At 43.1% G+C, this 26,160-nt stretch overlaps 1 protein-coding gene across 21 annotated transcripts in view; it reads right to left on the bottom strand.

The window, feature by feature from the left end:
• Positions 1–26,160, bottom strand: part of LOC119027225 (adhesion G protein-coupled receptor L3-like) — a 211,437-nt gene that overhangs the window by 36,935 nt on the left and 148,342 nt on the right. For all 21 annotated transcript variants that reach the window (XM_037112192.1, XM_037112195.1, XM_037112203.1 and 18 more), the window contains 4 exons: positions 17,318–17,501; positions 11,750–11,872; positions 9,951–10,156; positions 7,486–7,662 (listed from right to left, as the gene is read on the bottom strand). In XM_037112192.1, coding sequence (XP_036968087.1) covers positions 7,486–7,662; positions 9,951–10,156; positions 11,750–11,872; positions 17,318–17,501 — 690 coding nt within the window. The remainder of the gene's footprint in view (positions 1–7,485; positions 7,663–9,950; positions 10,157–11,749; positions 11,873–17,317; positions 17,502–26,160) is intronic.

Here is a 26,160-nt window from a genome sequence, read left to right on the forward strand (position 1 = left end):
TGGTGAAAAATGGGAAATGGAAAATGGATAAATGTTTCCATTGTCCAGCTTCTTCATAGTGAAACAGTATCCAGTGTAAGTTCATATCCAGGGAACACATTTGGAACCTGACAGCTGGTGGTGATGAGCCGTTCCTTGGGTTCATCTGACGCGGCTGTGAGTGCACATCTGACAGAAAAGGTTGGAAACCACCGCGTTAAAAGATTTAACAAGCACACGTCACTGAGGCAGATGCCCAGATTCCCTGTAATATCTCACATCAGGTATAAGGAACTGCTCTGTCATCTGACAAATTCTGCATCATGCCACCAGCAGGGAGGAAAAAAAACTTGCCAAGGCAGACGCCAAAGCATGACACGGCTGTTAAAATTGTGTCTTTTATATATAAAACACAGGGATAGACATCAGAGAGCGACATCTTGATTTATTAACAAAACATAATTACTGCATGCAAACATTCTGGTCAGCTTCTGAGGCTTCCTAATTTCCCAGCGGAGTAGACTTCTTTTTCAGCCTGCTGGGCATTGATTTTGAAAAAAGGGAGGAAGAAAGTGGAAGTGGGGGAGGAGGTGAGTAACTCTTAAAGAAATCTGCCAGCGTCCTCTCAACTGACTGTCATCCCTACTGGGACTCCAGGACTACCTGGGTGGAACTTCTCGGTTTTCATATGACAACCACGTCTGAATGCTAATGAAGATTAAACAGGCATTATTTTATCACAGAATAATGTTATACATGCTCCCCTTAACTGGACACATTACACTGAAAAATGGCTCCTCAAAAGCATACTATATGTCTAATATGTCTCTCAAACAGGCACTTGTTTAAATCATATTTCTACCACAGTCAGTAGGATTTTCCACGGGGGGGAACGACTATCCAGATCCACAGGAGTTTATTTTTTCCCTTCCTTCCCCCCTGAAGTCAAGTTAAAGTGAGAAAACTTGGGGGATGAAGTGTCGCACAAAAGCCTTGTTTAGTGGCAGCTCGGCTAACGCTAGCAGAGAGGGGAACAGATGCTGATCATTAAGGGGCTCTGGTACAATAACAGCCGCAGTGCTCCTTGAGTCTGGGGAGAGCGCTCTTTTGATTTTCCTGCCTGATGAGCCGTTGTGTATACGTCGGACGAGTGAGGGGGGGGCTGGCAAGATGTTACATAGAGCAGACGTCGGCATGTGTATGTGTGTCAGTCTGTGTGAAAGTAAGGCTGGTTTCAGCCTCCTAGCTTCAGAGGGTGCCTATACGTCGTGGGTGGCGACAGATGTTGATGTTTGTGCCTGCGTGCTCTTGTAGGTGTGTGGCGCTCATGACACAGGAGTCTGTTTTCAGTCGGCTGCATTACAGAGGTATTGGTGCGGTGGGTGGCGCTGGCTGCGACGCATTGTGAGGGGACCCTAAGGTCTCTCAGGCAAGCGAGATGCGCAGTGGCTGCAGGCTCTATCCATCACAATCTCACCTTCAATTGGAGGGGGGGCAGGTCAGAGAGAAAGAGATGGTAACAGAGAAAGAGAGAAAAAGAGACAAAGCTGTAGAAATGGAGAGAGAAGGGCATGGAGTGTATCTACACCTGGGTGATGGATTTACTGTGGAATGATTTCTTTGTTCTGGGAGGTGGATGATGGCCGAGACGTCGCCAGACACAATGTCTCTGCTGAAAAGTTCCCTTTCACCGGGGGCTCTGTCCGGGCAGGATGGCAAATGATGTGATCTGTAGAGCCTCTGCACCGAACCTCACACCGACAAGCCTCCAAGATGGGAATCGGTATAGGGGACTCGAAAGTGGGCAGACGTAATTTGCTCTGAAATTCACTCGCCGTGTCGCAAGGGCGGCCAAGTCATATAGCATCCGTGTTACTTAGCGGGGCGAGGCACATTTGTGCACATTCGATTTGTCTTCCAATCTTTCTCTCCTACATTTTTCTCTTATTTCTTAAACACACATATTTTTCATTCCAGACGGATGCCTTAGGAGATTGGCTTTGCCCCTGATCTGCTCCCACGTAGCGCAAAATAAGGTTTCTGGGCACTCGAGCAGTCTGACAGGGAGGAGCAGACGTGGCAACGAGCCTTTTTGCATTGCACACTGGTCATCACAGCCAAGCCATCTGAACCTGACATCGCATCATACGCACTTAATTACCATAACATCCAGAGCCAAAGTCTCCTGAACCAGTTCTCTGAAATGCTTAGGAGGGTGAAGTAGTGAGGAGAACAGAGCGTCAATCCTTTATACCTCAAAGAACCGCTCTGAGTAAAGGGCCATGAAGCCAATCCAATTAAAATGCATAAATCTCCCTATATGCCTCTGGAGCCAGGCTTTGACTCATGAAATACGGTCAGGCAGGGCAGACAGTTGCGCTAAGGGGTAGTGGCCCACTGCAGGGAGTCATGTGACAAGTTCACCTGCGGTATGACCAAGGATTTATGATCTGCACAGGGATGGGGAACAGTTGCAGAGAGGGCACATGAATCAGGGGTCCTGGCAAATTCGTCACATTTAAAAGAGCTGGGAGAGAGGTCCCAGCTTGTGTGGCAGGGGTTGACATTCAGCACATGCACCTAATGTCACACCATGTTCTAAGCTACAATAACTATGATATAACGGCCAAGCCCGCCTATCGGTTGCTATGGCAGTTAATGTCGTCTCCATCTCCCTTGTCTGTGCCCTTAAACGTATAAATAGATTTGTTTTGAGCCGCGCTGTGTGCACATGCACCATGCTTATGTGTAGCATCGTAAAATACACAACTAACCTTGACCGTCCTCTCTCATCATAGTTACTGTCTGATGGTGCCAGCGTGGAGATGTTCTATAAGGACAGTGATGAATGGTACCCAAATATCACCCTCTCCATCATCCAGTGGGATACGCCATTGATTTATACTTACTGGTCTGTCGGGAATAGTGCCACTTACCAGTAGCTGAATGCTTCCCTGGGGCCGATCTCAGCATGCACATCTACTACGTAAATAATGGCCTGTAGGTGGAACCAGAGCAGGTCTATATGTCTTGAGCTGGGGTGTGTAACTTAGCCCATATTTAAAAAAAGATTGTTTTGTTTTTTTTTGACTAATTTCCCATGAGCTTAAATTCAAAGGGAGCCTCAGGAGCTTGAACATTAGGATATCTTGACCCCGATGACAAAGTGGTCTTTCCACCGACCTAGAAAGGCTGCTGCAACACAGAGGCTAATCTGCAAATGATCAAGTGATTTAATGCGCAATGTTCACGTCCAAGTTCGACGCCACCAGTCGAAAGGCAAAATCCTGACTGTTTAATATCGAGCTGAATGGAGTGAATTCAGTCCCCAGACAACTCAAGCATCTTTATTTGCAGCACATGTCTGAAGGGTTCAGTAACAGGACATCTTGAGTTAAAAATCATTAGGGTTCTCAGCAAAGTCACATGAAAGTAAAACCACCCTCACATCACTTCCTCCAAAAGCTTGCAATCACTCAGAAAAAAAAAAAAAAAGATACAAAAGAGAAATAATCTCTCACACGCAGCTGCCATCTGTGAGTACAGTTTAATTTGTTTATGCGGCCAACGGCACTTCTCGGCTCGGATTGCAGGATCAGTCAAAGGCATCAGCTCTCTGGCTAGATAGCTCAAAATTTGCAAACAAAGGGCTCGAGTGGCGACGCAGGCGGCGGTGACAGCACTCCATGTCCTTGTGATCATCTAAGTGGCAGTTACCTGAAACAACCCTGTATATGACAGATACTGTTGGAGTGGGCCTGCTCCTGAAACCCAAGAGGCTTGGCTCCAGCTATCTGACATTAATGAGTTCTTGTGAGCCGGCGAGTTTCACATCTGGTTACTGGGCTGAGGACATTGCTTTAGAAACCACCAAGGCTCTAAACGTCTTCAGATAATCACTCCAAAAAAAATAAAAAATTCTAATGACGTTCAAACATCTACAGTATGTGAATTAAAAATTATTCCGAGGAACTAATTGACTTCAAACATAATTAATCCCGATGAGACACAATCTGGAGTTTCTCCACCGCCGAGCGTGTCTAACAATCCTACATACAGTGCACTCGAGTTCAAGGGTTTCTTTTAAAGATGAATGTGTGGGCCAGGTTTTTACCTAGCCCACACTCACAATCACTGTCAGGTGGAGCCTGATTATAAGGCACTTGTGGTTAAAAAAGTATTTTAGCACACAGATATTGGGTTTTATATCAAATGTATGGTCTTACTGTTGAGTCAGCATAGTGATTGTTACATCATGACATGTAAAAATCCAGTTTGGAGACAAGTGGATGTCCTGAGATCGTTCCCAGACAGAGCTGGCTTCTTTTTCACACTTAATGTGAGCTGTAATATAAAAACGCGTTTTTCAAAACCGTTCCAAGTGCAAGCGTCCGAAAAAAACCATGCAGCAACTTCAAACCGCAGTCGAGGACAAAATGACAGCGTTCTCAATGTCACAAGCACGAGCGTTTCGCCACTTGTGATTTGCGTGAAGTACGTGGCACTTCGAATGCAATCACGATGAAAAAAGCAACACTACGAGCGCAACGTGGATGACATCTTATCGAGCTGAACATAAATATCTCTGCATGTAGCGCTGTCATGTAGCGCAAAAACGAACCGTCCCCCCCCAAAAAAAAACCCCAACAAGATGAAAGATGATGGTGTTATTGTAGCGAGCCTCGGTCCTCCGAAGCAAAATTGTAATTACAGCATGCCTATCTGTTTTTTTTTTTTTTTTTTTTCCTCTTTCAGAGATGCCACTGAGAAATAAACAAGGTTAGAATATAATCTGTTGCTCTGAGGGTAATGAGTAATAACAATGCAGAGATCAGCAGTGGTATGTGCTGTTGCCATGGATACAAAAACAGATCTTCAAATTATTACATTTTTTTTTCCCTCTCTGCTCCTCTTTCTCTCTCACACACACTCCCACTTTGCCTCCATTCACTGTGTTCTCAGCTACAACACGGTGACAGTTTGTCAAATAAAAAGCCTCCGTATCTCCCATTCAGTGGCACCTTCCAACGAGCTGCCTTTTATAACATCCAAGTGGAAAAGATAAAGAATAAGGTAGGGTGAGAAAAGAAAAAAAAGAAAAAAGAAAAAGCAAAGCACTATCACTCAGAGCTGGGGTGTAAGTACTGTCCACTTCTTCTCTGCCGAGGAATGTTTGGGACTGACTTGACTGAAAGCGCTCCTTTCACTTGCCTCCTTATTTTTTTTCTTCTCTTCTTCTTCTTTTTTTGCTGCTTTGCTTTCATCGCGTGAAGGCTCCCATTCTTCGCGACTCCCTCTCTATTCCAGACTCGGCTTTGGCTCTGCAGAGAGCTTAGCGGGTCCAAAAGTCATGCTGCTCAGTGACAATCAGGGGCTCTCTCTTGCTCGAAGGGAGCCACACAATCCCTGACCCCCCCAGAGTCATCTCACTCTGAAAGTTTGTTTTTTTTTCCTTATTGAATTTTAGATTTCTGTGTGTGATTATTGGGTTAGGTGCATACTGTCTGTGTGTGAAAGATGGAGTCGAACTGGGCATGAGAGGGAAGTGAAAGAAAGTCTAGTGGTTTCATGGAGAAGAGCCAACTGGGACGGAGCTCAGAGTGCTATTTTATATTTTTTTTGTGACTGATTCAGAAGAGAGGCTCTGGAGAGGCAGATGCCATACCCGATACCAAGAACTAGTCTGCTCTGTCAGCAGCAAGCTCCTCAAAACTTCTGGTGACAGAAATAATAAAGCCGTCCGTCAGCATCAAAACTACGACGCAACTTCTTCCCTGACTGGCGATATTCTCCGACCTTTCCCTCCTTCAGCTCTCCTGATTTTTCTGTTTACCTACCTCCTCCTCCTGTAGTTTTTTTTTTTGGTTTTGTTTTCCAGTTTTGTAAGTGCTGCTTACAATAATCACTCCACACAAATCTCACAGCCAACTGACAATTTCTTTAACAGGTTTTTCTGTATGAGAACTTCCATTAGCACCTCCCAATCAACTTCTCTCCAGCAGGCCCCATCACACTCACTGTACTCAGTTTCACTTTGCTTTTCTGTGACTCACCTGAAGGCAAAACAGACGCTGTGCACAGAGAGAACGCAGCGAAATGGGGAATGTTTTCTTTGTTCTTCCCTTCTGTCTTTACAAAAACAAATTCATAAGTCAATAAACACAAACCCTTCATAAACAACATAAGCAGACTGAAAAAGTCCAAGACACAAATCAGTCTGGCAATCAGTTTCACTGCTTCCTGTCCTTACTCCTGTAGTAACAATGTTTTCATCAAACTCCTGGCAAATGAGCAAATAGACACCTATGTGAAAACATCCCGTAATGAATGACATTTTGAGAGCTTAAAGTCAAATACTGAGACTTTTAAGTTTTCCTCTAGACTGAACATCTACAGCAGTTGTCCTTTGATAATAAAATAGAGAGCGGAAATAAGACTCTCTGAAAGTTAAGATACATTTATTTGACAAATGTCTTCATTTTACTGACTTGAAAAAATACCTGAAAAAATAAAACACCAAAAGTCTCCATCTAAATCTCCAGGTCAAGGCTGTAAGCTTTGCACACAAATTAAGATACGTATATATTCACTATGTAGGCTGGCTGAACCTCTCTACTTTTAATCGTCATGATAAGCTAATCATCTGCACAATCTAGTTCCCTAATTAGTGCACGCACAAGGTTGGTATAAATCTTCTCCCAAAATGACAACCTATAACTCTTTGTCAGGAATTAGTTATTAAATATTTAGCTTTATGACTACCTGCAGTAAATGTTTTGCACATTAGTCTTTGTTAAGGAAAAAGTAAGATAAGGTAAGATATCCATAAGCGATTAATCGGATTTAGACATATCTGGTTATCATACGATCTTGCAAAGATCCAGTGTTGAACTCCCAAACCAACCCTTCAACTCTGTTACCAAAATTCCCACCTTTGGTCGGACAATCGGAGGCAGCAGCAGTACAGATAGTATAGTTGAAGGCCTGTCCTGATGCTCTATGTAGAGTTTCAAAAAGGTTCAAAGGCCAAAAATAAATAAAAGCTATGTGTAAAATGCGATTTCAACAAGCATTGTATAGCACACAAAACACCAATCGTATATTTGGGCTCCACACTGGAGGTTTAAAATGGCTGCAATCAATACACACTTCACACTGACGGGGTCTTTGTCTGACGCTATATGAATAGGGTGCGTACGCTGGCACTTTAAATGTTAGTCTACAAAGTGCTGCGAAGGTCAGAAAACTGCTCCGGCAATGTTCTCCCTCTGAACTAAAAGGCACGGGAAATATAAAACACACATTTACAAAACAGCAACCGAAGTGATGGTTTCTGCTTCACAATGCCTTCCACTGTCTGGACATTTACTTTTCTTGTCAGCCAATCATCTTTGAATGGACCGGCGGAGTGAACCGTGATGGATTAATGCCTTTTCATTTCTCTCAACTGCATTTTGGTGAAATTGCACATTTCTGAGGACAAATACGCCCCGTCAAGCGGCTCACCTTGACATCCACGTGGGCCATGAGGACTGCAAAATTGGTGAGATGGGTGCAGGAGCATGTGGTGTGCGTCCTGTTGGTGCCAAGCAAGCGGCAGTCCTGCGTGGACCAGTAACCGGTCATGGTTTTCTTGGAGTAGCTCCAGAACGAACAGTTGGGGTTGAAGTTCTCCTCAGACTGCTGTTAAAGGAGGGGGGAAAAAATCATGAATAAGTCAGTACAACCGGACCATCCTCGAGTTAATTACACATTAGCTTTGTCTTCTCTACCTTCCTTTGTGTGCACTGCAATCTGTATCCATTCTAAAGTGAATAGCAGGTGGTTTTACTGTCATACAGCATCGAGTGGCCCCATGCCTGTTTTTCATTGTGTTCTCTGACCTTTCTCTTTAACTTTCACCGCATGAGAATGGACTGCCCCACTGTTTAATGACTACCACCGCTGTCCGCGCCGCGCTAACGACAAGCACGCCTCCCCGCTATCTCGCCTGCCATTTCATAAAAAGTAATCCGCGACGTTGGGTAACACACAGGCACAGCAGAATATAACTGCTGATAAATAGATGCCTCTCCCTCTTGAGCCCACTTTCTTTTGTAGCACTGGAAAACAAAGCAGAGTACACTCACGCCGACCCTTCCCTTTATGACTCAGTGTCCAAGGTCAAACATATCTGCTTTCTTAACCATAAACACCACGAGGAGCTGTAGTTGTTTAAGAGTTTCACACTCGCTGTCGGATAATTAGTCTAATAAGTTTTATCCTCTGTGAATGTAAATTTGCCGCTGATTGAGTTTACCCTTCACACGAGCGGACCCTGTGTAAAATATTCCACAGCAAAGAGATAAGATGACCCGCTGTCCCATTAATGGCTTTAATTGGTCCCATTAAGTGGTGAGGCAAGGAAGCAAAACAATAACTGGAGGACACATCGCCAGCCTAGAAGAGCGCTGATCCAAAACCTCACGGTTGAGAGGGGTACATAAATGTGGGAAGCCATAAAAATGGAGATATTTAAGGAATAATTTTCAAGGGTGCAGCTGAAGTCGACTACACATGCCTGAGATAAACAAGTACTGTTTGCAGGTGCAATACATGTAATACTTCAAACACACAATTTTCTCTATGCATAATCATGTTCAGTTCATCTTGGGCTGAGATGTCCAAATCTCACTAATGTCACGATTATCACAATTATTCCACACGCAACACCACAGCAGCGTGCACCGAAGGAAAAGGCTTTAGGCTTTAACAGAAAAGAACAGGGAAAGGTCCTAACTCGCAGCCACAGCTATTCCTGAGAGGCAGAGCGTTCTCTTAATAACACCTCCGACCGCTTTACCAGTTTACCAGAGAACAGGGAGCTCTTGAGATGATGCGCCACAGAAAGCGCTCTACATGCATAACATCAATATTGCATCCAATGACGTCGAGTTAATTGCAGAAGCCGTGAGTTGCAATCATTATTAATATATGATTAATTGCACAGCCCTCTGTGTGCACAAACTGCACTCAGCAGCGTACGGAAATGCCTGTGTATTTACGGGAACTTTGGCGCGATGAAGCGACAGATCCAGCAGCAGCTCTTCGTGGTGCAATCACAGTATTATGAGCGAAGGAAGCTGCTGTACAGAAAACACACTCTCTCCAAAAGGGCACTGTTTTATTGAAATGACTCGATCGGAGCAGGAAAAGATTACAAGAGCGCCGGTTCCCCAACAGTAAAATTACCGAATGTACAGTCCAAATTACAAATTACACTTAAGGCAGGTGAGTCCCAGCAATAACTGCGCTGACACTGCCCCCTGACATTTTCCCACCATTTCATTCTGACATCCGTGAGCTATCGTCCTTTTACTCTCTTATCCCTCTGCACTCTCCATGTGTCTTTAAAATTCTGCCGTTGTTGCTTCCTTCCAGGTCCCTCCTACACATGAGACCCGCTGCAGTTCCCTTATGGATGTTCAGCATCCCTGATAATCGCTGAAGGTGCCGTTCGTAGACAAAACAGGGATATTTCGAGGGTAGCAGAGTGTGGAGAAGATAATGTAGTCAGGAGGGAGAAGTCGCGACTCCCCACAATGACTAAGCAGCCTCCGCTGAGCCGCGATATGACTGATATTTGTTCTGGAGATCTGGCAGGTATTTGTTCAAGCTAATAAACAACAACATGCATCACCTTGTGAGCAATTCTGCTGTCACACCCTTCTCCGAATAAAACTTCTTCACATTAACTTTGTTTTCTTGGTTGGAGATTGGATTTGTACAGTTTTGTGTTGCACTTCAGGGATAAAAAAATAAAAAATAAATATGATGAAAGACTTCTATCACGAAAGTGTGTGTGCCAGTGTGACTGTGTGTGTACGTAGAGAGGAAATAGATAAAAAGCACATTAAATGTGGAGGCAGTAACATCAAAGTAAAAACAAAGCACGCCTCGACACAGACTCACATAAAGAGACAGGAAATTACCTGTAGATGTCTGATGGTAAAAATGACAGGGTCAGACAGGTAGACTTTGTTGGAGTCCTTGTTGATGGCAGCCGTGATAACCGGCGAGTTGACGATGACAGAGTAATTGGTGGACATGGCTTCACTACCCAGCTTCATGCTGGCATTCTCCGTCGAAAGGTAGACGCCGATGTGTTTGTACAGGACAAACGCTATCCGGATCTCACCTGTAAGAGGACAGTCGGGGGAAATTGTTCAGTCTTCCATAAGTGACACTTGAGTAAAGAAAATGCCACACTGCCAGAAGCATGTGGACGCCTCGACGTTGTGCGATTGTTCCGACTCATCCCAAAGGTTTTGGCCACTCAGGATGTCCAGATTGACATTTAAACAGTAAGCTGCAGCTGCCGACAACGCTGCTGCCATCAAAGATATTTATGCATCAACGTTTTTCAAAATATGCTCCATGTTGCTAACCATTACATCAAACCTATATAAGCCATAACTCGTTATAGGTCGACAGCAGCAGCCAGCAGTGTTGGGTACACGTACAGGTAGCTGATACAGAACATGTAGTTCTGATGTTTCTGGGGACTAAAGTAGCAGCAGCCACATTGTGAAAAATATTTTGGTGACACATGCAATGATGGCCATGTCTACACATTCATACATAATGTAATTCAGTTATAAGTTATAACGGTTAATATCGTTTTGGCCACACAGTGTCGACTATAGTTATGTGGGAAGAATGTGTAAGATGGTCAGTTAGGGTGTGTTTCTTCCATGAACAAGTGCAGCTTTGTTATGCTCGTTGATAAATACTGGTGAACTCTAGAAATACTGGTGAGAACAACAAAAGGAATGCTTGAAATGTTTTCACTCATGACTCAGTAACTGTGAACAGTAAAACTGTCCAGTGTCTAGTCTGCCAAAATAGTTCCACAGGAGGAAAGAAAAACAGGAGAAGTCTTTTTTGACATCGACAAACGGTGATTTCAATCCAACATTCCATATAATGTGGTTAGCACTCTGCTACTGGGACGGACAAAGACGGGCATTTTCCCTGTTAATAATCTCCTCCTCTCCTTCTCTCTCATTCACATTTCTTTCCCCTCCTGCCGTCTCACTTTTGAGCACTGATATGAAAGAGAGTTCCCTCCTGCCGTGACTGAGATCACTCACTCAGATGAAAAGAAAACAATTTGGGTGCTATAGCGCTGGATGACGGGAAAATATCCGCCACCCTGCTATAATGATCCGCCTGGGCACGGCTGGACATTGACTTAGTCATCCAGCTGAGAGGCATCGGGCGCAGCTTGAGTCGATTCTGATTTGCATGAGCTGATAATAAAGTCTAAAAATGGGGCTGCATTGCTCCTGAAGATAGCTGTGTATTGTGTCTAACTGCCTCATTTACAGTTTAGAGGCAGTGCTCGAGTGTAACTAATTCTACAGCCAGGGTCCTATTTGAATACTGCAGAACGGTCCCTGTGCTTTTTATGCAGCCCAACAAAGGATTCGAGAAGCAAATTGAAAGTTATTCAAAGGCATCTGTAATGGAATTCCTACAAAACCCCTGCAGTCCCAATGCAATGCCATATCCAGATGTGAAAAAAAAATGGAATTTCTGATTAATTACAGCGGGTGCCAGGGAGTTTTTCAAGTCATACACCAGTTTTCTATTTTAGCCAAGTCACATTTAGTCTATTTCATCACAAGCCTGAATAACACCCCGACTGGGGCTGTGCATGAAACATGATTACACTTCAAACCAATAATAGGGGGCCCATTAAAGAATGTTCTGAGGTTCGACTACTCACCGTTTCTTCCGTGCTGCTTTAGCGTGTTAGCTGAGAGGTGGATGGAGTTGCCCTGTCCACCCGTTTGTGGAAACTTCAGATCGGGCAAGTTCCCATCCGTGCTCATCCTCGCCACCTCCAGCTCTGTACACAGACAGCAAACCCAAGTAAAACAGCATTAAGGAAACAATAAGGTTGTTTTTTATGACACACAAGCTCATAGACATTAAAAAGATGTGCATACTTAATATTCAAGGAACTGAAGGGGCACAACAGGGTGTAATATTCCAACTGAGGCCTTAAAAGAAACATTCAACAGCATGAAGAATATGGTTGTTAAATTTCATGCTAAGACTCGAGAAGACTGAAAGCACTCTTGGGTCTGTGCAATGTATGTATGGCCTGTGGCCATTAGCTTAGCTTAGCATAGCTAGCTTGGCTCTGTTCAAAGCTAAAAACAATATTTATTAAAACCCAATGTTTTAATAACTTTAGCGGTCCTGGCATACACATTCCTAACTATTTCCTTAAGCTGTGTCATCAAAACCACTTTCCAATGAGGCTGTTCACAGGACACATTTCCAGAAAAAGGAGAGTTTGGCCTTTCTTTACTCATGTACAAGGTACTTTAGGCCACTGACAATTAGGGAGATATTCAGAAATTCTGTTTTCAGTGTTCATGTCTCGGCGAGCAGAGCCTGAGATTTTTGGAATCGATGCATATGACCACATTAGCTTTAATTAGAGTATTTGAGTTTGTGGACGAACAAAATTGATGTCCGTACTTAGAAAGAGACAAATGGACATTGATAATACAATCGTGGGAAATAGAGAGAAAAAAAAAAAAAACTGTTGCCAGCGTTTTATTAAAAAAATCACTATCCAGGAGGATCCTGTTGAGAGCAGTCATTTCTCCGCCTCATTCGTTGTATTTTCTGTAACCAAGTGTACATTCTGCATCCTCCTTACACACACACTCATGCCCAGGTGTACATAAATGGACTTGTGACATGCGTTTTCAGGTGTGTGTTAGTATGGACTGTATATTTGCAGTGCTAAAATGCCCTTTCAGACGCAGATCATTTTGAGACCAAAGTTTCAAACACCGTATATGTGGACTAGGCATGTCTGCTCTTCTTATCAACATCGCCTGATGAACAGCACAGCGAAAATACACCATCTTTGACACACCAACAGTATGAAAGCCAAATGCAGGCTGTCAATCGCACGCCAAAGCAACAGATGGAGATATAACCTCTACCGTAAGGCCACCCAGCCAAAGCTGAATCTTGCCAAACAAAGGAGACGAGCTGAAACTGTTTACACATAAACTCTGACAACAGAGTTTATGAATGTCTTGTGTGCGGGAGGCAGAAACACAGAAAAAAAACATTGTCATGATCTGCTCTTGACCTTTCCATGACTTAGTTGTTATCAGTGCCATTAGGTAACGACCTGACGAGTGCAGCACCCAGAAGCCGTATGGAAACCTTGAAACACATCTCCAATCACTTCACTGATTCAAAAAGCCATTCTCCTCCAGCAGCTGATTTCATTAATCAATGCATCTCCAGCGAGCACTAAATGCAACACACCCTTTCTTGATTCACGCAGCTTTGAAGCACTGCCTCCCTCTCAGCTCTCCATGTGCAGTCGAGGTAAAGCATCTCGCTGCGGGCCTCTTAATCAAGAGAATATCGAGTGTTCAGGTGACATTGTTTCCTCTCAAGCTCTAAAAACAAAGGGTGCCTTTGCCCTCTGACAAAAAAAAAAAAAAAACAAGATTCCATCATTTCAAGGAATCTTTCTGCAGAGGAGAGCGAGCGAGCGAGCGAGCGAGAGATGCAAGGAGGAGATAAAGACCAGCTAGGGAAGACGGGCTTGCTTCTGCGGCAGCTCAACAGCTGTTGTGTCTGAAGCGAGCTCCTAATTTATGGTTCAAAGACTCCGGAGCCATACAGCAGAGGAAAATGAGCTGCTGATAGGAGCCAAGCTGGAATAAAAAGCTCATTCCATCAACGTTATTATAGTAGGATACAATTCAGTTTAATAAAGCAGTCGAGTGTGCTCTCATGTGAAGTGCAGGCGACCTGTGTGAAGTCTAGGAATTCCTAAATGTCACATGAACTCCCGGAGCACGGAGATGAGTCCACTGAATCACTGCTCCGTAGACGCTGCACAAATGTCAACTTCTAAAAGAAGAGGTGAGCAGGACGGATTTATCCAGGTGGTAGACGGAAGGAAACAAGCTGCAGCTATGAAGGTGGCACCTCACCCGTAGATTCACACAGACAGGATGCAGTTTATGTGCAGGATGACACAATTCAGCCACAGCCTTTCCGTATACATGGGTGTAGAACTGCTGCAGTATACGTTAGATTGCAGTGAAGCTATCAAAACGAGAGTTCAACATTTTGGGTGACCTTAATCTGTCGGAGGAGGTGACTTCCAGCCGTGATCAGTCCAAACATTTACACCTGCGCGGTCGATGACGCTACATTCACCCCTGCCGCGCCTCTCTACCCACGGCAGTCACTGTTGATTCAACACATATTAGTCTGCAGCGGACGGCCTTCGACTTGAAACGCAATTTCGTCAAGTGTGAGAAACAGAAACTTCATTAAGCCGGTTAAGGTATTCAGCTGATGATCTGGTGTCAGCGGACTATGACACGTCTGTCTTTGATAAAGGTTAGTGCCCAGGAAAAGATACAAAGAGGCCACATCTAATCCTCCCTTTGTGTCTGTTCTCATACCAAAGCTTCCCATACTTTCTCGTATAAGTAAAACAAAAAAAAAAACCTTTGTATTAACATTCTCTTGTGCTTTTGCAAAGGCCAGGGGGTTTTGGTGATACATTCCTATTCAACTTAGTTAAGACAATACCCCAGATAGCTCCCCATTCCCTGGATTCCGAGCCTGCCTTCGGAATAAAGGAAGCATTTTCCTTCTCCCTCTCTCACTCTCACTCTTGTTTCCCTGTGTGGTTGTGTAAAAGGGCTTATGACGGGCTTCAGGGAATTTCTTTGATGCCGAAGTGGTAGTCAGACCCAAAGGCTACACCTTCAAAGCCCGTTTAAATAACATGCTAATCGGCAGAAATCTGCTCATAAGATTACCATGCAGAGTGAAGCGCACCCTCGCGCAGACAAAGCTCCGGACGAGCACATACACTGTGAGGTGTAAACACAAACACAGACACAATGGGCGAGGAAATATCCTTCGTCTTCCTTCGAAAATAGATCTCATTATCGGCTCGAGCCTAAAGTTGGAACAAGGCCCTGTGAGTGTTTCCGGATTCACTTTAAAGCCAGAAGAAGCGGCTCGACGTTGAGACAGCGTTGCCAGGTGAACTATGTGCGAGCTACAGTACACCTGCACACACAAAACCCTTCACCTCAGATGTAAGTCAAAGTGAGGGATCAATAATTAGCTGCTGCAGTGATTACCAGTGTTCAAATGGGCCTCCTTGTCCTCATTTAACTACCCTGCATGGCATGAGGGATTGCAGCAGCCAACTGGCTGCAAGAAATAAGCCGCGCAAACAGAGAGATAAGGCCTAGTAAACATGTCACCAGCACATAATTAACCAGGCTACCACTATGAGCTATAAAATCTCACTTGAGTTGAGCAGGCATCGTCTCATTCCCCTCTCCAAACGAGCCCAGAATCTCCTTAATACCCAGATGAATTGTGTGCCAGATACAATAAAATCCTTTTTATTAATTCTCCTTACGCTCGCTTCCTTTTAAGTCAGCAGACCTATATTTTTAGGTTGCCATGGCAGCAGGAGCTTGGGAAAAAAAAACCCACTTGTTCAGAGAAGAGGACGATACATCATCACATTATTTTGTTTCCTTAATTCCCCTTGCCCTACTCAACACCATGTGCAAAATAGCTTATTTTAATCAATTTTTATTTTATGCTTTGTAAATGCTTCTCAGTAATAAATTCTACTTTTCTGATGTAACCGATTTAAACAGTTTGGAAAAGCAAGACTGGGGGAAAATGTCTGACGACAGAACTTCCATTATCTGTGCTCACTTGGTATTTATTCACCGAATAATCAGCGCTGCTCCCTGATCTGCACGACTAGTAGTTAATTCCGACTATTAATTGACATTAATATGAACACAATCGTTTGAGATAATTGTCAATTTACAGCTGACTGCCATCAGCCATAAGCAGCCCTGCCAAACTTAACCTCCTGTGAGGGAGAAGGCATTAATCCAGTGACCTTCACACTTGTTCCACAGTCTCAAGAGCTCTGCTGTCAATATGAGAGCACCCTGGATCAATAACAGCACAGTGAACTTTGTAACCCCTGTACAACCGGCAGGACCAGTGAAGGATGAAACACACGAGCAACGCCACCAGAAAACATTATGAAGAGCGAACCGAATGTTCAGCTCTTCAAACACGACGCTGCTCTAAATGCCACTATTGCATCTAATTTTCTGAATATCGTAATTGACAATGCCAAGTCTTCCCCAGCTGAGGTAATCATCTGTTTCCCAGCAGCATTGAGGAGAAATTAACTTAATTCTGTCCAACATGGTTTACTCATGCAGACGAAGACAACTAAATTAAAATGCAACTTGCTGGCAAACAATTGTCATGGAATAAAAACATGATCAGGATCTCTGCAGAACGCCACTCCACGCTCATTTAAGTGTTGTGCTTAATAATATTCGCCTTGGATATTTGTATAGAATGATGTGTGTGCAGAGTTTGGACTTTTAAGAACTGTAACTTTGGAAATGAACAACAATATGTTTATCATCCGGATCCAAACCGAACAACACAAAACACCAAAGTCACATCTCAACGCAAACAAGCCGACTGATTAAGGCGGCAGTAGAAGGGCAACTTCTGCTCTGAGAGGTCAGATTTCTGTTTTGTCACCAGAGTCGGGTGGCTTTGAATAGACAGATGTAACGACTGCGTTCCAGTTAAACAAAAAACGGATCTTACTCTTTAACAAAGATGTCTATCTCTGTATGGGTCCTTACCATAATGGTGTCGGACACGTAGAATAACAACCTGAGCCTGTCGGTGGACCTACTTTGACAAGTGCATTTGTCCTCAAGGATTAAGCTGCAGCCTGACTGTCTTCTGGTGGCTGAGGCGATCTTCTTATTTACAGTCCAAAACATGAACAAACAAGTCCCAGGTTTCAAATGATCTGAATTACCCTGTAATTGGGTAACCTGACCTCTCGTGGATAGCAGCACTGAGACACCACAGTGGACACACTTGGTAATGCAGAGGAGAATGCAGAATGGTAATTCTGAGAAGCCTACAAGAGCCACATCATTAAATCACTTTACGTCATGTATGTGTTCAGAGGGCCAACAGGAAGGTCATCCCCACTCAGATCGAGGAAAGCTGCTCACATGTTTTCAACCAGCTTGGGTCTGGAGAAGGATTTTATACACATTCAACATCTGACAACCTCAGAAAATTATATTTTCCAGTAATGTGAGCAACTTTCATGAACGGGGCGCCATCTCAGAACTCAGTATCCGGTTCCTCTCTGAATGCATCCATGTAAGAAAACTCACAAGGCACAAGCAGAGTATATACTCACGGATGTTTTCAGTGTTCTCCTGCACGATGTCCGTCTTGAGCAGGTTATCTGCCAGGACGAAGGCCCCTTGCTCCACCGTGTCCAGCAGCATGGTGGCGGCCCTCAGCTGCTCGCCCGTGCTCAGCTCCTTCCACGCTCCCTGGGCCAGCGGCTGCAGCAAATTGTTGACCGTCTCCACCATGGCCTGAGGAGTCCAAATCATCGATTTAGTGAAAAAAGAAGCTTAGCTGGGCCGGGACTGCTTTTCTTTGACATGGTGATTTGGTAAATGGTATGATATGAGTGAGAGTGAGCTCAAAGTGGAGCTCGGGACTCGAGAAACAAATCATACAATCCTGTGGGATTGCGCAAAGACGGAGCGTGAAGCGTTGCCTGTTTTTCATTTGAACTGGAAATTTCATAATCATCATTCTGCCGAGCAATTTCATGACCCTATTTCCAATTCATTTACAAGTTCTGCTTTTGGACATGGATCATCAACTAGCAGCAGCAACACCTGAATCTGTAATGACACTGGATATGGTCTTAGGCTGCTTTTGTTTCCTTTATATCTAAGTAGAAGAATTAATTATGCAAATGAACTGGAGCCAGTTATTACAAGACTAGAGGCCACTTCTTACATGACTTGAGGCTAGAGCCCTTAATTGGAGTGATTAATGTTCCTCCTTGCAGACAATCCCAATACACCAAAGAAGTACAAATAACACTACAACATTGAGACATTTCAATGGATGTACAAGGTGTTTTGCCGGTAGCAACTATCACTCCTGCATATTAATAGCAGAGGACAACTATTATGCCTTCCTTAATCTCCGACACAACAAAGCTGAAGCTGGTTTGCATGGAAAAAACAAAGACAAGATGAAAAATTAAGAGCCATTAAAGATTTAAAAATGCCAATGGCAAGATTTATAAGTGGAATACTAATGGGTCAAGCAAGCAATCCCCTCCTGGTGCCACTGCTCTGGGGCACAAAATGTAAAAAATGAAATAAAAAGGCCATTTCAGTCCAGTACTGTAGGTGGTCAAACACATAACTATTGAAAAGTTCCCTCACTGCTAAAAAACAGTGACGCTCCAGAGAGGGAATCACACATCTGACGAAGAAGTGCTCAGAATTTTGATATTCCTTTCGCACTTCTTCAAAAGCCGGTTGACACACTCGTAATCCTGAAGATGGAGGCTATGATGTATGTTAAAGACGGGGTGCGTCACGGCACAGACTTCTCTCTGAGCTTTGCTTAGATCCCCCCTTTTTTTGATCAACGGATTATGAAAGGGAGTAAGAGTTTTAGCATGACTCCAAAAACAGCACGGGGATAAAGCCGAAGGCGATAAGAGAAATCATGTGCTCGAGTGCATCAAATGAATTCCTGAAAAAAAAAAAACATGTAAAAAAAAAAAAAAAAAGAAAGAAAAAAAAAGAAAAGGGCTTTACAGTCACGAGTGTGATGTACAACCCAATTACCTTATAATGTTAAGTTGTATGTCTGTTTCAAATGACTCTGATAGCAGGAGAAGATGGAGGACTGATTGTGTTTAACTCGCTGGTGCTGGCAGAGAATTTCAAACAGCACCAGCTGGCTTTCCCTCATTCAAAACATACCCTGCACACATTAAGCCGCCCACATCCAGGCACACGTACACACACACACACTGTGAAAGACTGACGCAAGAGTGAACACACCTCTGCACCTGCTAGTATACGGCACGTAGACAAACTCCTGTGCACAAAAAACATCTCCACGTACGCACGCGCAGGCAGCCCGGCATCTTTGATGTAATTATTCATTATCTGCAGCCAATCTCCAATCACACCTTTTGACATTCAGCTCGAGGCAGAGGTTGATTCACTCTCAATTAAGGAGCTCTTTTTCTTCAGGCACTGACATTTCTCTTTTCCCTTTGTTCGCCACAGCTATATTTTTTTTCCCAGCAGTTCTTAAAACACTGAAGTAACGGTTATTCAGGGAGGGATTGATGGACTCGCACAGGCGGCTGTCTCACTTTTTCTTTTTTTTTTTTTTTTCGCATGCAAAAGAGACGAAGAGCGAAGAACAGCCCAGCCCAAAGCCACAGGGAGGGGTCAGAAACTTGATGGTGAGGGAATATACAATGGATAATTGATAAACAATTGTGAATAAAACAACCGAGGGCAGATACAGTATGCATCAAAAATTAATATTGGAATGGAGATCAGTTTTCTTACTGGCCCCTCGGGCATTTATACGATCATCCGAAGAATGCAATAAAGTGGAGACTCACTCACGGTGCAGCACTTGGACATGCAATAGATTTCTGTGTTGCAAGTTATTCATTACTGTTATTAATATGCGTGCAGCGTGCCAGTTTCCAAGTTATCATATAAAGACTGGAGAGTATCGGCTCCATGTTGGAAGGCAGGTGACTCACCGATACAGGCACTACACGTCAAGTGCAGGCAAAAAAGTGTCTCATTTAGAGTTATAATCATCAATTGGAAGTGTTTATACTACTTGTTGCCACATTGGATACAACTGTTGCCAACAATTCAAGTAAAATAACTCTACTGAGTGAAGTGTAGCCTTTCTGTTTTATTGCACTGTGTCCCTGAGGATCGTGTGTCTTTCATATGTTTTTTCTGGTATTTTTTTCACGAAACAAATTAGTGCGAGTTGCTCCAAAGAGTCAAATTGCGAGGAAAAAGTGACATTTTGTGAAATATTCCTGCTTTATTAGCAGGTGGTTAAATAAGAAAATTGACACCATCGTCAACGCCAGCATCCAGTTAGCTTAGCTTAGCATTATTTATCCAAGCACAGGTTAAACAAACAACATACTAAGTGGTAATTTGTGAGGTTTACAGGTACTAGTCTAAATGTTTGAACTTGTAAACACAGAGAAGCAGCTGTTTTCCTCTGTTTCTAGTTCTGTGCTAAGCTAAGCTACATTTACATTTAGGGCATTTATCAGACACTTTTTGTCCAAAGCAACATACAGTAATTCATACACACATTCATACACTGATGGCGGCACAAGCAGTTTGAGGTTCAGTATCTTCCACAAGGACACTTCCAAATGCAGACCAGGGGAATGCGACCAGCAACCTTCTGATAACAGGACGTTGGCTCCTGAGCTACAGCCACCAAGCTAACTGGTCGACAGATGCTGGCTTTTTATTTACTGCATGGACATGAGGGTGGCTTAAATCATGGTTTAATCTCAGCAAAAACAAGTGGGCTATTTTCAAAAATGTCAAACTACACAATGTCAAATGAACACTTAATTTTGTTGTTTTGAAATTTCATTCCTTTTTTTTTTTTTTTGGCCTAATTCATCTGTAAATTCTTCAAAACCCCAAGAAAGGAGCACAGTCTTGACTTTATCAGAAACATGAAAATCATCCAAAGTTTTTTTTTTTTTTTTTTTGGACTGATACTAATATTTTTCAAATCACAATATTTTCAAAATCCCACCTCTGGCTCTGATGCCAAATACACGTCAATCCTGTGTATTTACATGTGTTTATACCAAAGCTTCCACTTCCTCTATTTATTAGGCGTCAAATTATTTTTCCTGACAGATTTTGCACCCGGGGGAATATGCAGAGAGCCTTTCCAGTAAAATATCATCATAGATTTTGCATTGGTGTAGCCAACCCCTCATTCCGCATCAAACCTCTGGGTAAGTGTTTATCTCTGAGCTCATGAGCAGTATGAAGTGTGTCAAAGATGGATTTTTTCTGGCAACAGAGTGCCAAAATAGCAGAAGCTGTCAAATGAAGCATGGTCCGTCATTCAGGAGAACACATCACTTCTCCCCTGCTTCGTCCACGTAGACCGTGACAATAACAAACTGAAAAACTAAATCCTGCCCCAACTGGCAATTTAAAGGGGCTCTGTGTAAATTATTTGTATCGTTGTATCGTTCTACATGTACAATTCACTTTGTTTATGGGCACGTGTGTGGCCAGTCAGAGCAGCGAGCGGATTATAACAAGATGGGAGAAATGAGATCACCCCCGTCGTGCTCGGTTGCCTTTAGGAACCCGAGTTAGTTTAGAAATGGAGTGAGCCAACATAAACTAACAACTAGCACAACACAGAGCTCCACTGAGCCCCTTTAATGGAATAAAACAGAAAGAAAAAAAGATCTAAAAGCCATTTTATGGGATGTTAAGGTAATGGATGGGTTTAGTTTAATCCAAGTGGCGACATACAAATCCAAAAAGCCCTTTCATGTCAGTGCTGGACCAGGTAAATTCTGGAGTGTACTGTTAAAACATAAACACCACATGACAGCTCGTGTTTACAGCGTTTTAGTTCAGTTCCAAAGTGGCTCACTCACTCAATGGGTGAAAGACGGATAGAAAGATTAATACTGCTTCTATTGGCTTTGCTTAAGAAAAGGCCTGGAAACACTGAGAAGCGAAAAGCCCAGTGACGCTCACTGATAAGCATGTTATACCTCTATCTGACCTTTATAGGCAAACAAGGCCATCAGCAGGAAGACTGGATACTTCTATATGACTCTTATAATTATTTTTAATGCCTGTCCCTTGATTGACTCCCTGCAAAATACTACGTCATTACATTACAACTTTTAATGGCAGATTGGGTGAAAGATGCTGCTCTGTACTTTGGTGGTAGACGAGCAGAATAACTGGTTCATAACGCAACGTTTTATGTCAGTATTAGTGTCGTGCTTTATCTTTATGTTGCTTTATTATTATGAAGATGTAACATTACTATGGATCGTTGATACATTTAGCATTAGCTCAGCAAAACTGCTCATACTGAGCAACTGCAAGCTGTATGAAGCATACTGTTACAAAGTTTACTTTGTTTTACTACCCTCATATTACAGTTAATTAACTTAAACTTAAACTCGTGGTCGTATGCATTGGCATACCAAACAAGTTACTGTCACAACTTCGTTCCTTCATTTTATCCTATTAGACATTTGAGTGGGAGGAAGAGACAGACAAGCAGAGAACCTAATTCCTCCAGCCACATTATATTGAAGATGGTGGAAACAATTCGCTTTTGTCCACAGAGGGTGCAAGAATCAACCAACAAAGTGGAAGTTCCTTGTGGGTTTAAATCTACGCAAAAAACGTTAGCTTGGCCGAACAGTGATCTCTTGAGGTAATGGTGAGGTCATGGATATCACATGACTTAAGGTAACGGATGGCTGGTTAGTTAATGGTTGAATAATAACATTTTATTTTAGATTGAATATATTTACATCAACCAGACAACCATCGCCATGATGAAATTCCATTGCCAGAACACTGCCTGTTTCTATTTGTGTTTCCTCCGTGTAATCCGCCGACATATGGGGAATCGTGTTTCTCTCAGTCTTCATGCACGGAGCAGGATAATTGCATTTTGAAATCGTCGGGCTCGTTCTACAAAATTTCACGAGATCTGTGTGAGAAATGCATCATTTCCAGCCTCAGTGGGGAAAAGGCAGATAGAGGGGAGGGGGGATGTACCCGAGCAGCACACCGCCGCCATCATCATAGTCTGTGCGGTTGAGTCGCAGAGACGTGATGGTGACTTGCTGCTATTTTACTGCTATTAGCACACTGCCACTCCATCTGTCAAATGCAGCAGCTCGCTCTGCTGCCGCAAACTCCCAACCATTTTCTAGCCACTTTATTTTCCTGCACTGAAAGAATGTAAGCCAGCAGTAAAAAGATATATATACATATATTCTGCTTCCTGGTACATCAGGAAATGCTAATCATTAACTGGACTCACTGCTGGAATGTTCCACTTGGAACAAGGATGATGACTGGGCGTGAAAAGCTGCAGTGCACGGGCCATTGGTACCGATGCAGAAGGAAGGAAGGGAGAGGTGGACATTAGCGTGTGCTTGGCAGGAGTCCAAGCCAACCCGCGGTGTGTGTGCTTCTATCTGTGTGCTGATTGATGAAATGAACTCTGGGTCTGGGAAATTGATTCTGGCTGAGGCTGATCTCCCCCTCATCCCTCTGCTTGCTGTTTTTTCTCCCTATGTCCCCTCATTCCTCATCACTCCTACCTTCCCGTTTCCCGGTTTGGTTCTTCCCACTTGTTTCCTCTCACTAAAGTTGAAGGCTGATCTCAAAATGTGTGTGTGTGTGTGTGTGTGTGTGTGGTGGTGGTTGGGGAGGGGGACACACAACACAAACAAGGTGGGATATCTTGTTCTCGCTGTCCTCTTCTATCTGACTCGATGTCTCTCAGCACAGGTGAATCCGTTGCATCATTTTTCTGTACTTCATTCACGGTGTTTTATTGTACCTGCTAGCCAAATCATCTGTCTTCTTTGAGAATCCCTACAACCGTCTTGTTTAATATTTCATGAAACCTCTTCTCTGTCGTAAGCGGGGTGCTTGTGAGTTCCTGAGGGATTACCTTTGTGCTCTTTGTCTTATGTCTTCGGTTTAATCTCGCTATTGTACAACCTTTTATTTAACTCAGCGGCAGAGAGGGGCAGACTTTCATTTGAAATTAGAAGACGTGCCTTTATTGCAATGTTTCCCTGTTTCATAAGTACATCTTATTTGATTTTAGAAACAAAAGCCTTTCCTCAACAGTCATGTTAAACATCAACGGAACTTGACATTTCCTGCAAAGACGTTTCACATTAAAAGTCTTTCACTGCCAAAGGGCGTCTCTCTAGTATCTACAAAGCTTTTTCTATGAAAAATGACTTTGGAAAGGAGTAAATGACTGCACCTCACTGTGCGTCATTGTCTATTGCTATGTTTTAACGGTCATTTAAGTTTTATTGGAGACGACCATTATTTGAATATTGGCTTTTATTTAGGAATTTACAATATCTATATATGTACTGTATGAAGACAAACAGATCATTCAAATATAATCCAAGATTATGTGAAGTTAATGAACACTAATGTAAATTCCGGAGCGTCTGAGAGATCTTCCCACTCTCTCCACTCTGGAACAGACGGCTCACCTGGATTATTCAGGCAGAACTCTGCTCTGCAGGCGAGATGAGGAGGTCTCTGTTTATGAGGATGTGGTTACCTTTATCTTCCGACAAATTGACTACCAGGGAAATTTTATCATCTCGTTACATTCCCGAACGAGGAGCCTCCCTCCGTTTCGCCTGCTCTAAGGTCATCCTGCGCTGTGACACTCCCCCTAGTCTTCTTCACATGCAAAGGTGTCATTTTAATGAGGGGTCGGAGCTCAATATCCTCCCTGTATCCTGCAAATTCACTCTCACTTGGCTCCTACTAAAGCACGAGATATTATCTGATCTTTTTATGTGTTGAAAGAGTGGTATTCCTGGGATAATTTGCTGTAAATCCTACAAAGTTCACTCCCCTAAAAACTAAATAAAAGCCAGAGGAATAAGCCAATCGTAGCTAGCACGTTTGACTTTAGCTTTGGTAAAATATAGATGGACATAATCACAGTAATTGGATGACCATAATGTCACTGCCTATGAAAATGCTGCCGTTAATACAACCAAAAGGCACAGGAGGCAGGCTGCTATTTTTATCATGTTTGTTCGAAAATCAAAGGGCACAACAGAGAAACATTCCTGCAGGGGAAATGTTGAACACAGGGAGTTGATCATTATACACTTTGTAGATTTATCAGGGCCAAATCCTGCTCGCTCGGAATAAACTGGCTATGACACGTGGCAGAGCGCTGTTTGTGAACCACCGAGAAAGATTCCAAAGTAGTTAGATCTAATGATTGTTTCATCCGCACAGCATCAGGGAGCTTGTGAATATGTAACTGAAACAGCAAAACGAGGCTCTTTGCATTTAAATTCCCTAACGAGATGAAGACCTCAGCACAAGGTGAACTCAAGTGTCATCTACGTGCTAGTTCACCACTCAGACAAGCTAAAATTAGATCTCAATCTCATTAGACATGAATCTCAAGTGTTGCATTCTGTTTTGCAGTACTTCACCACAACCACACCTGCACTAACACAATGTGCCTCTTCCCAAAGTACCGTCGAAGTCTTTTTTGTTCTGTGCGGCGCGTGGTCTCCGAGCAGAGGGACGACAGAGGCAGGTGCACCTCTCATTTGCTTTGTATTCCTCTGATAATCCCACTTATGTCAACCACCAGGGCCCGGTTGGAGGAAACACTGCCAAATTTCCCTAATCAATGAAAGTCCCTCAAAGGCAGGCAGCGCGCGCAGTCAATGCCTGTGTTTACCTAAGGCCACAGATGTTGCTCCATTATTCCGGTTCGTCAAGTGAAAGCTCTTCACTGTTGTTTGAATTTGTCGACCTGGCGAGGGAATGGAACAGAGGAGGAGGTGCACAGCTGAGCAGCGTGTACAGTCATGAATGGTAGTGTACAAAACACAGATGCATGTACAGGAAGGAGAGGAGAGGTTTGCATGTTATGTCTTCTTTTGCATAAGAGCAGCGACTTTAGGTTCAAAGTTTAGTTTGATCACCGTCACTGTCAATAACACCCTCGCTGTACACATGTTGTCAATATAAATCCTGAATGATATACAGAATGTATAATATGCACCCTATAGACAGTTTATAATTATTTATTCTTTTCTTGTTTAGTTTTTGTTAGCCGTGTTTATTAAATGTGTGCACACAAACTTGCTCAATAAAAGCCGATTCTCATTTTGATGTTAATATTGCTGTTATGAGCACGTTACTTTTTAGCAAGCCCTGATTAATTTGGGAATACGTTTGTGATTTGCAGGTTTTCAGTAGTTTATGAAATTATTGGAAACACACAACCTGTATGAACATCTCTTTAGACTTTAGAAATGTCCCAACCACTGTTTGTAATGACTGATTAAACCTAATGGGTCATAGTTATATATAAAAACATATACTTAATATTTAAAAAAAATAC

This window comes from Acanthopagrus latus, chromosome 10, assembly GCF_904848185.1.
Source record: "Acanthopagrus latus isolate v.2019 chromosome 10, fAcaLat1.1, whole genome shotgun sequence".
Taxonomy (NCBI): Eukaryota; Metazoa; Chordata; class Actinopteri; order Spariformes; family Sparidae; genus Acanthopagrus; species Acanthopagrus latus.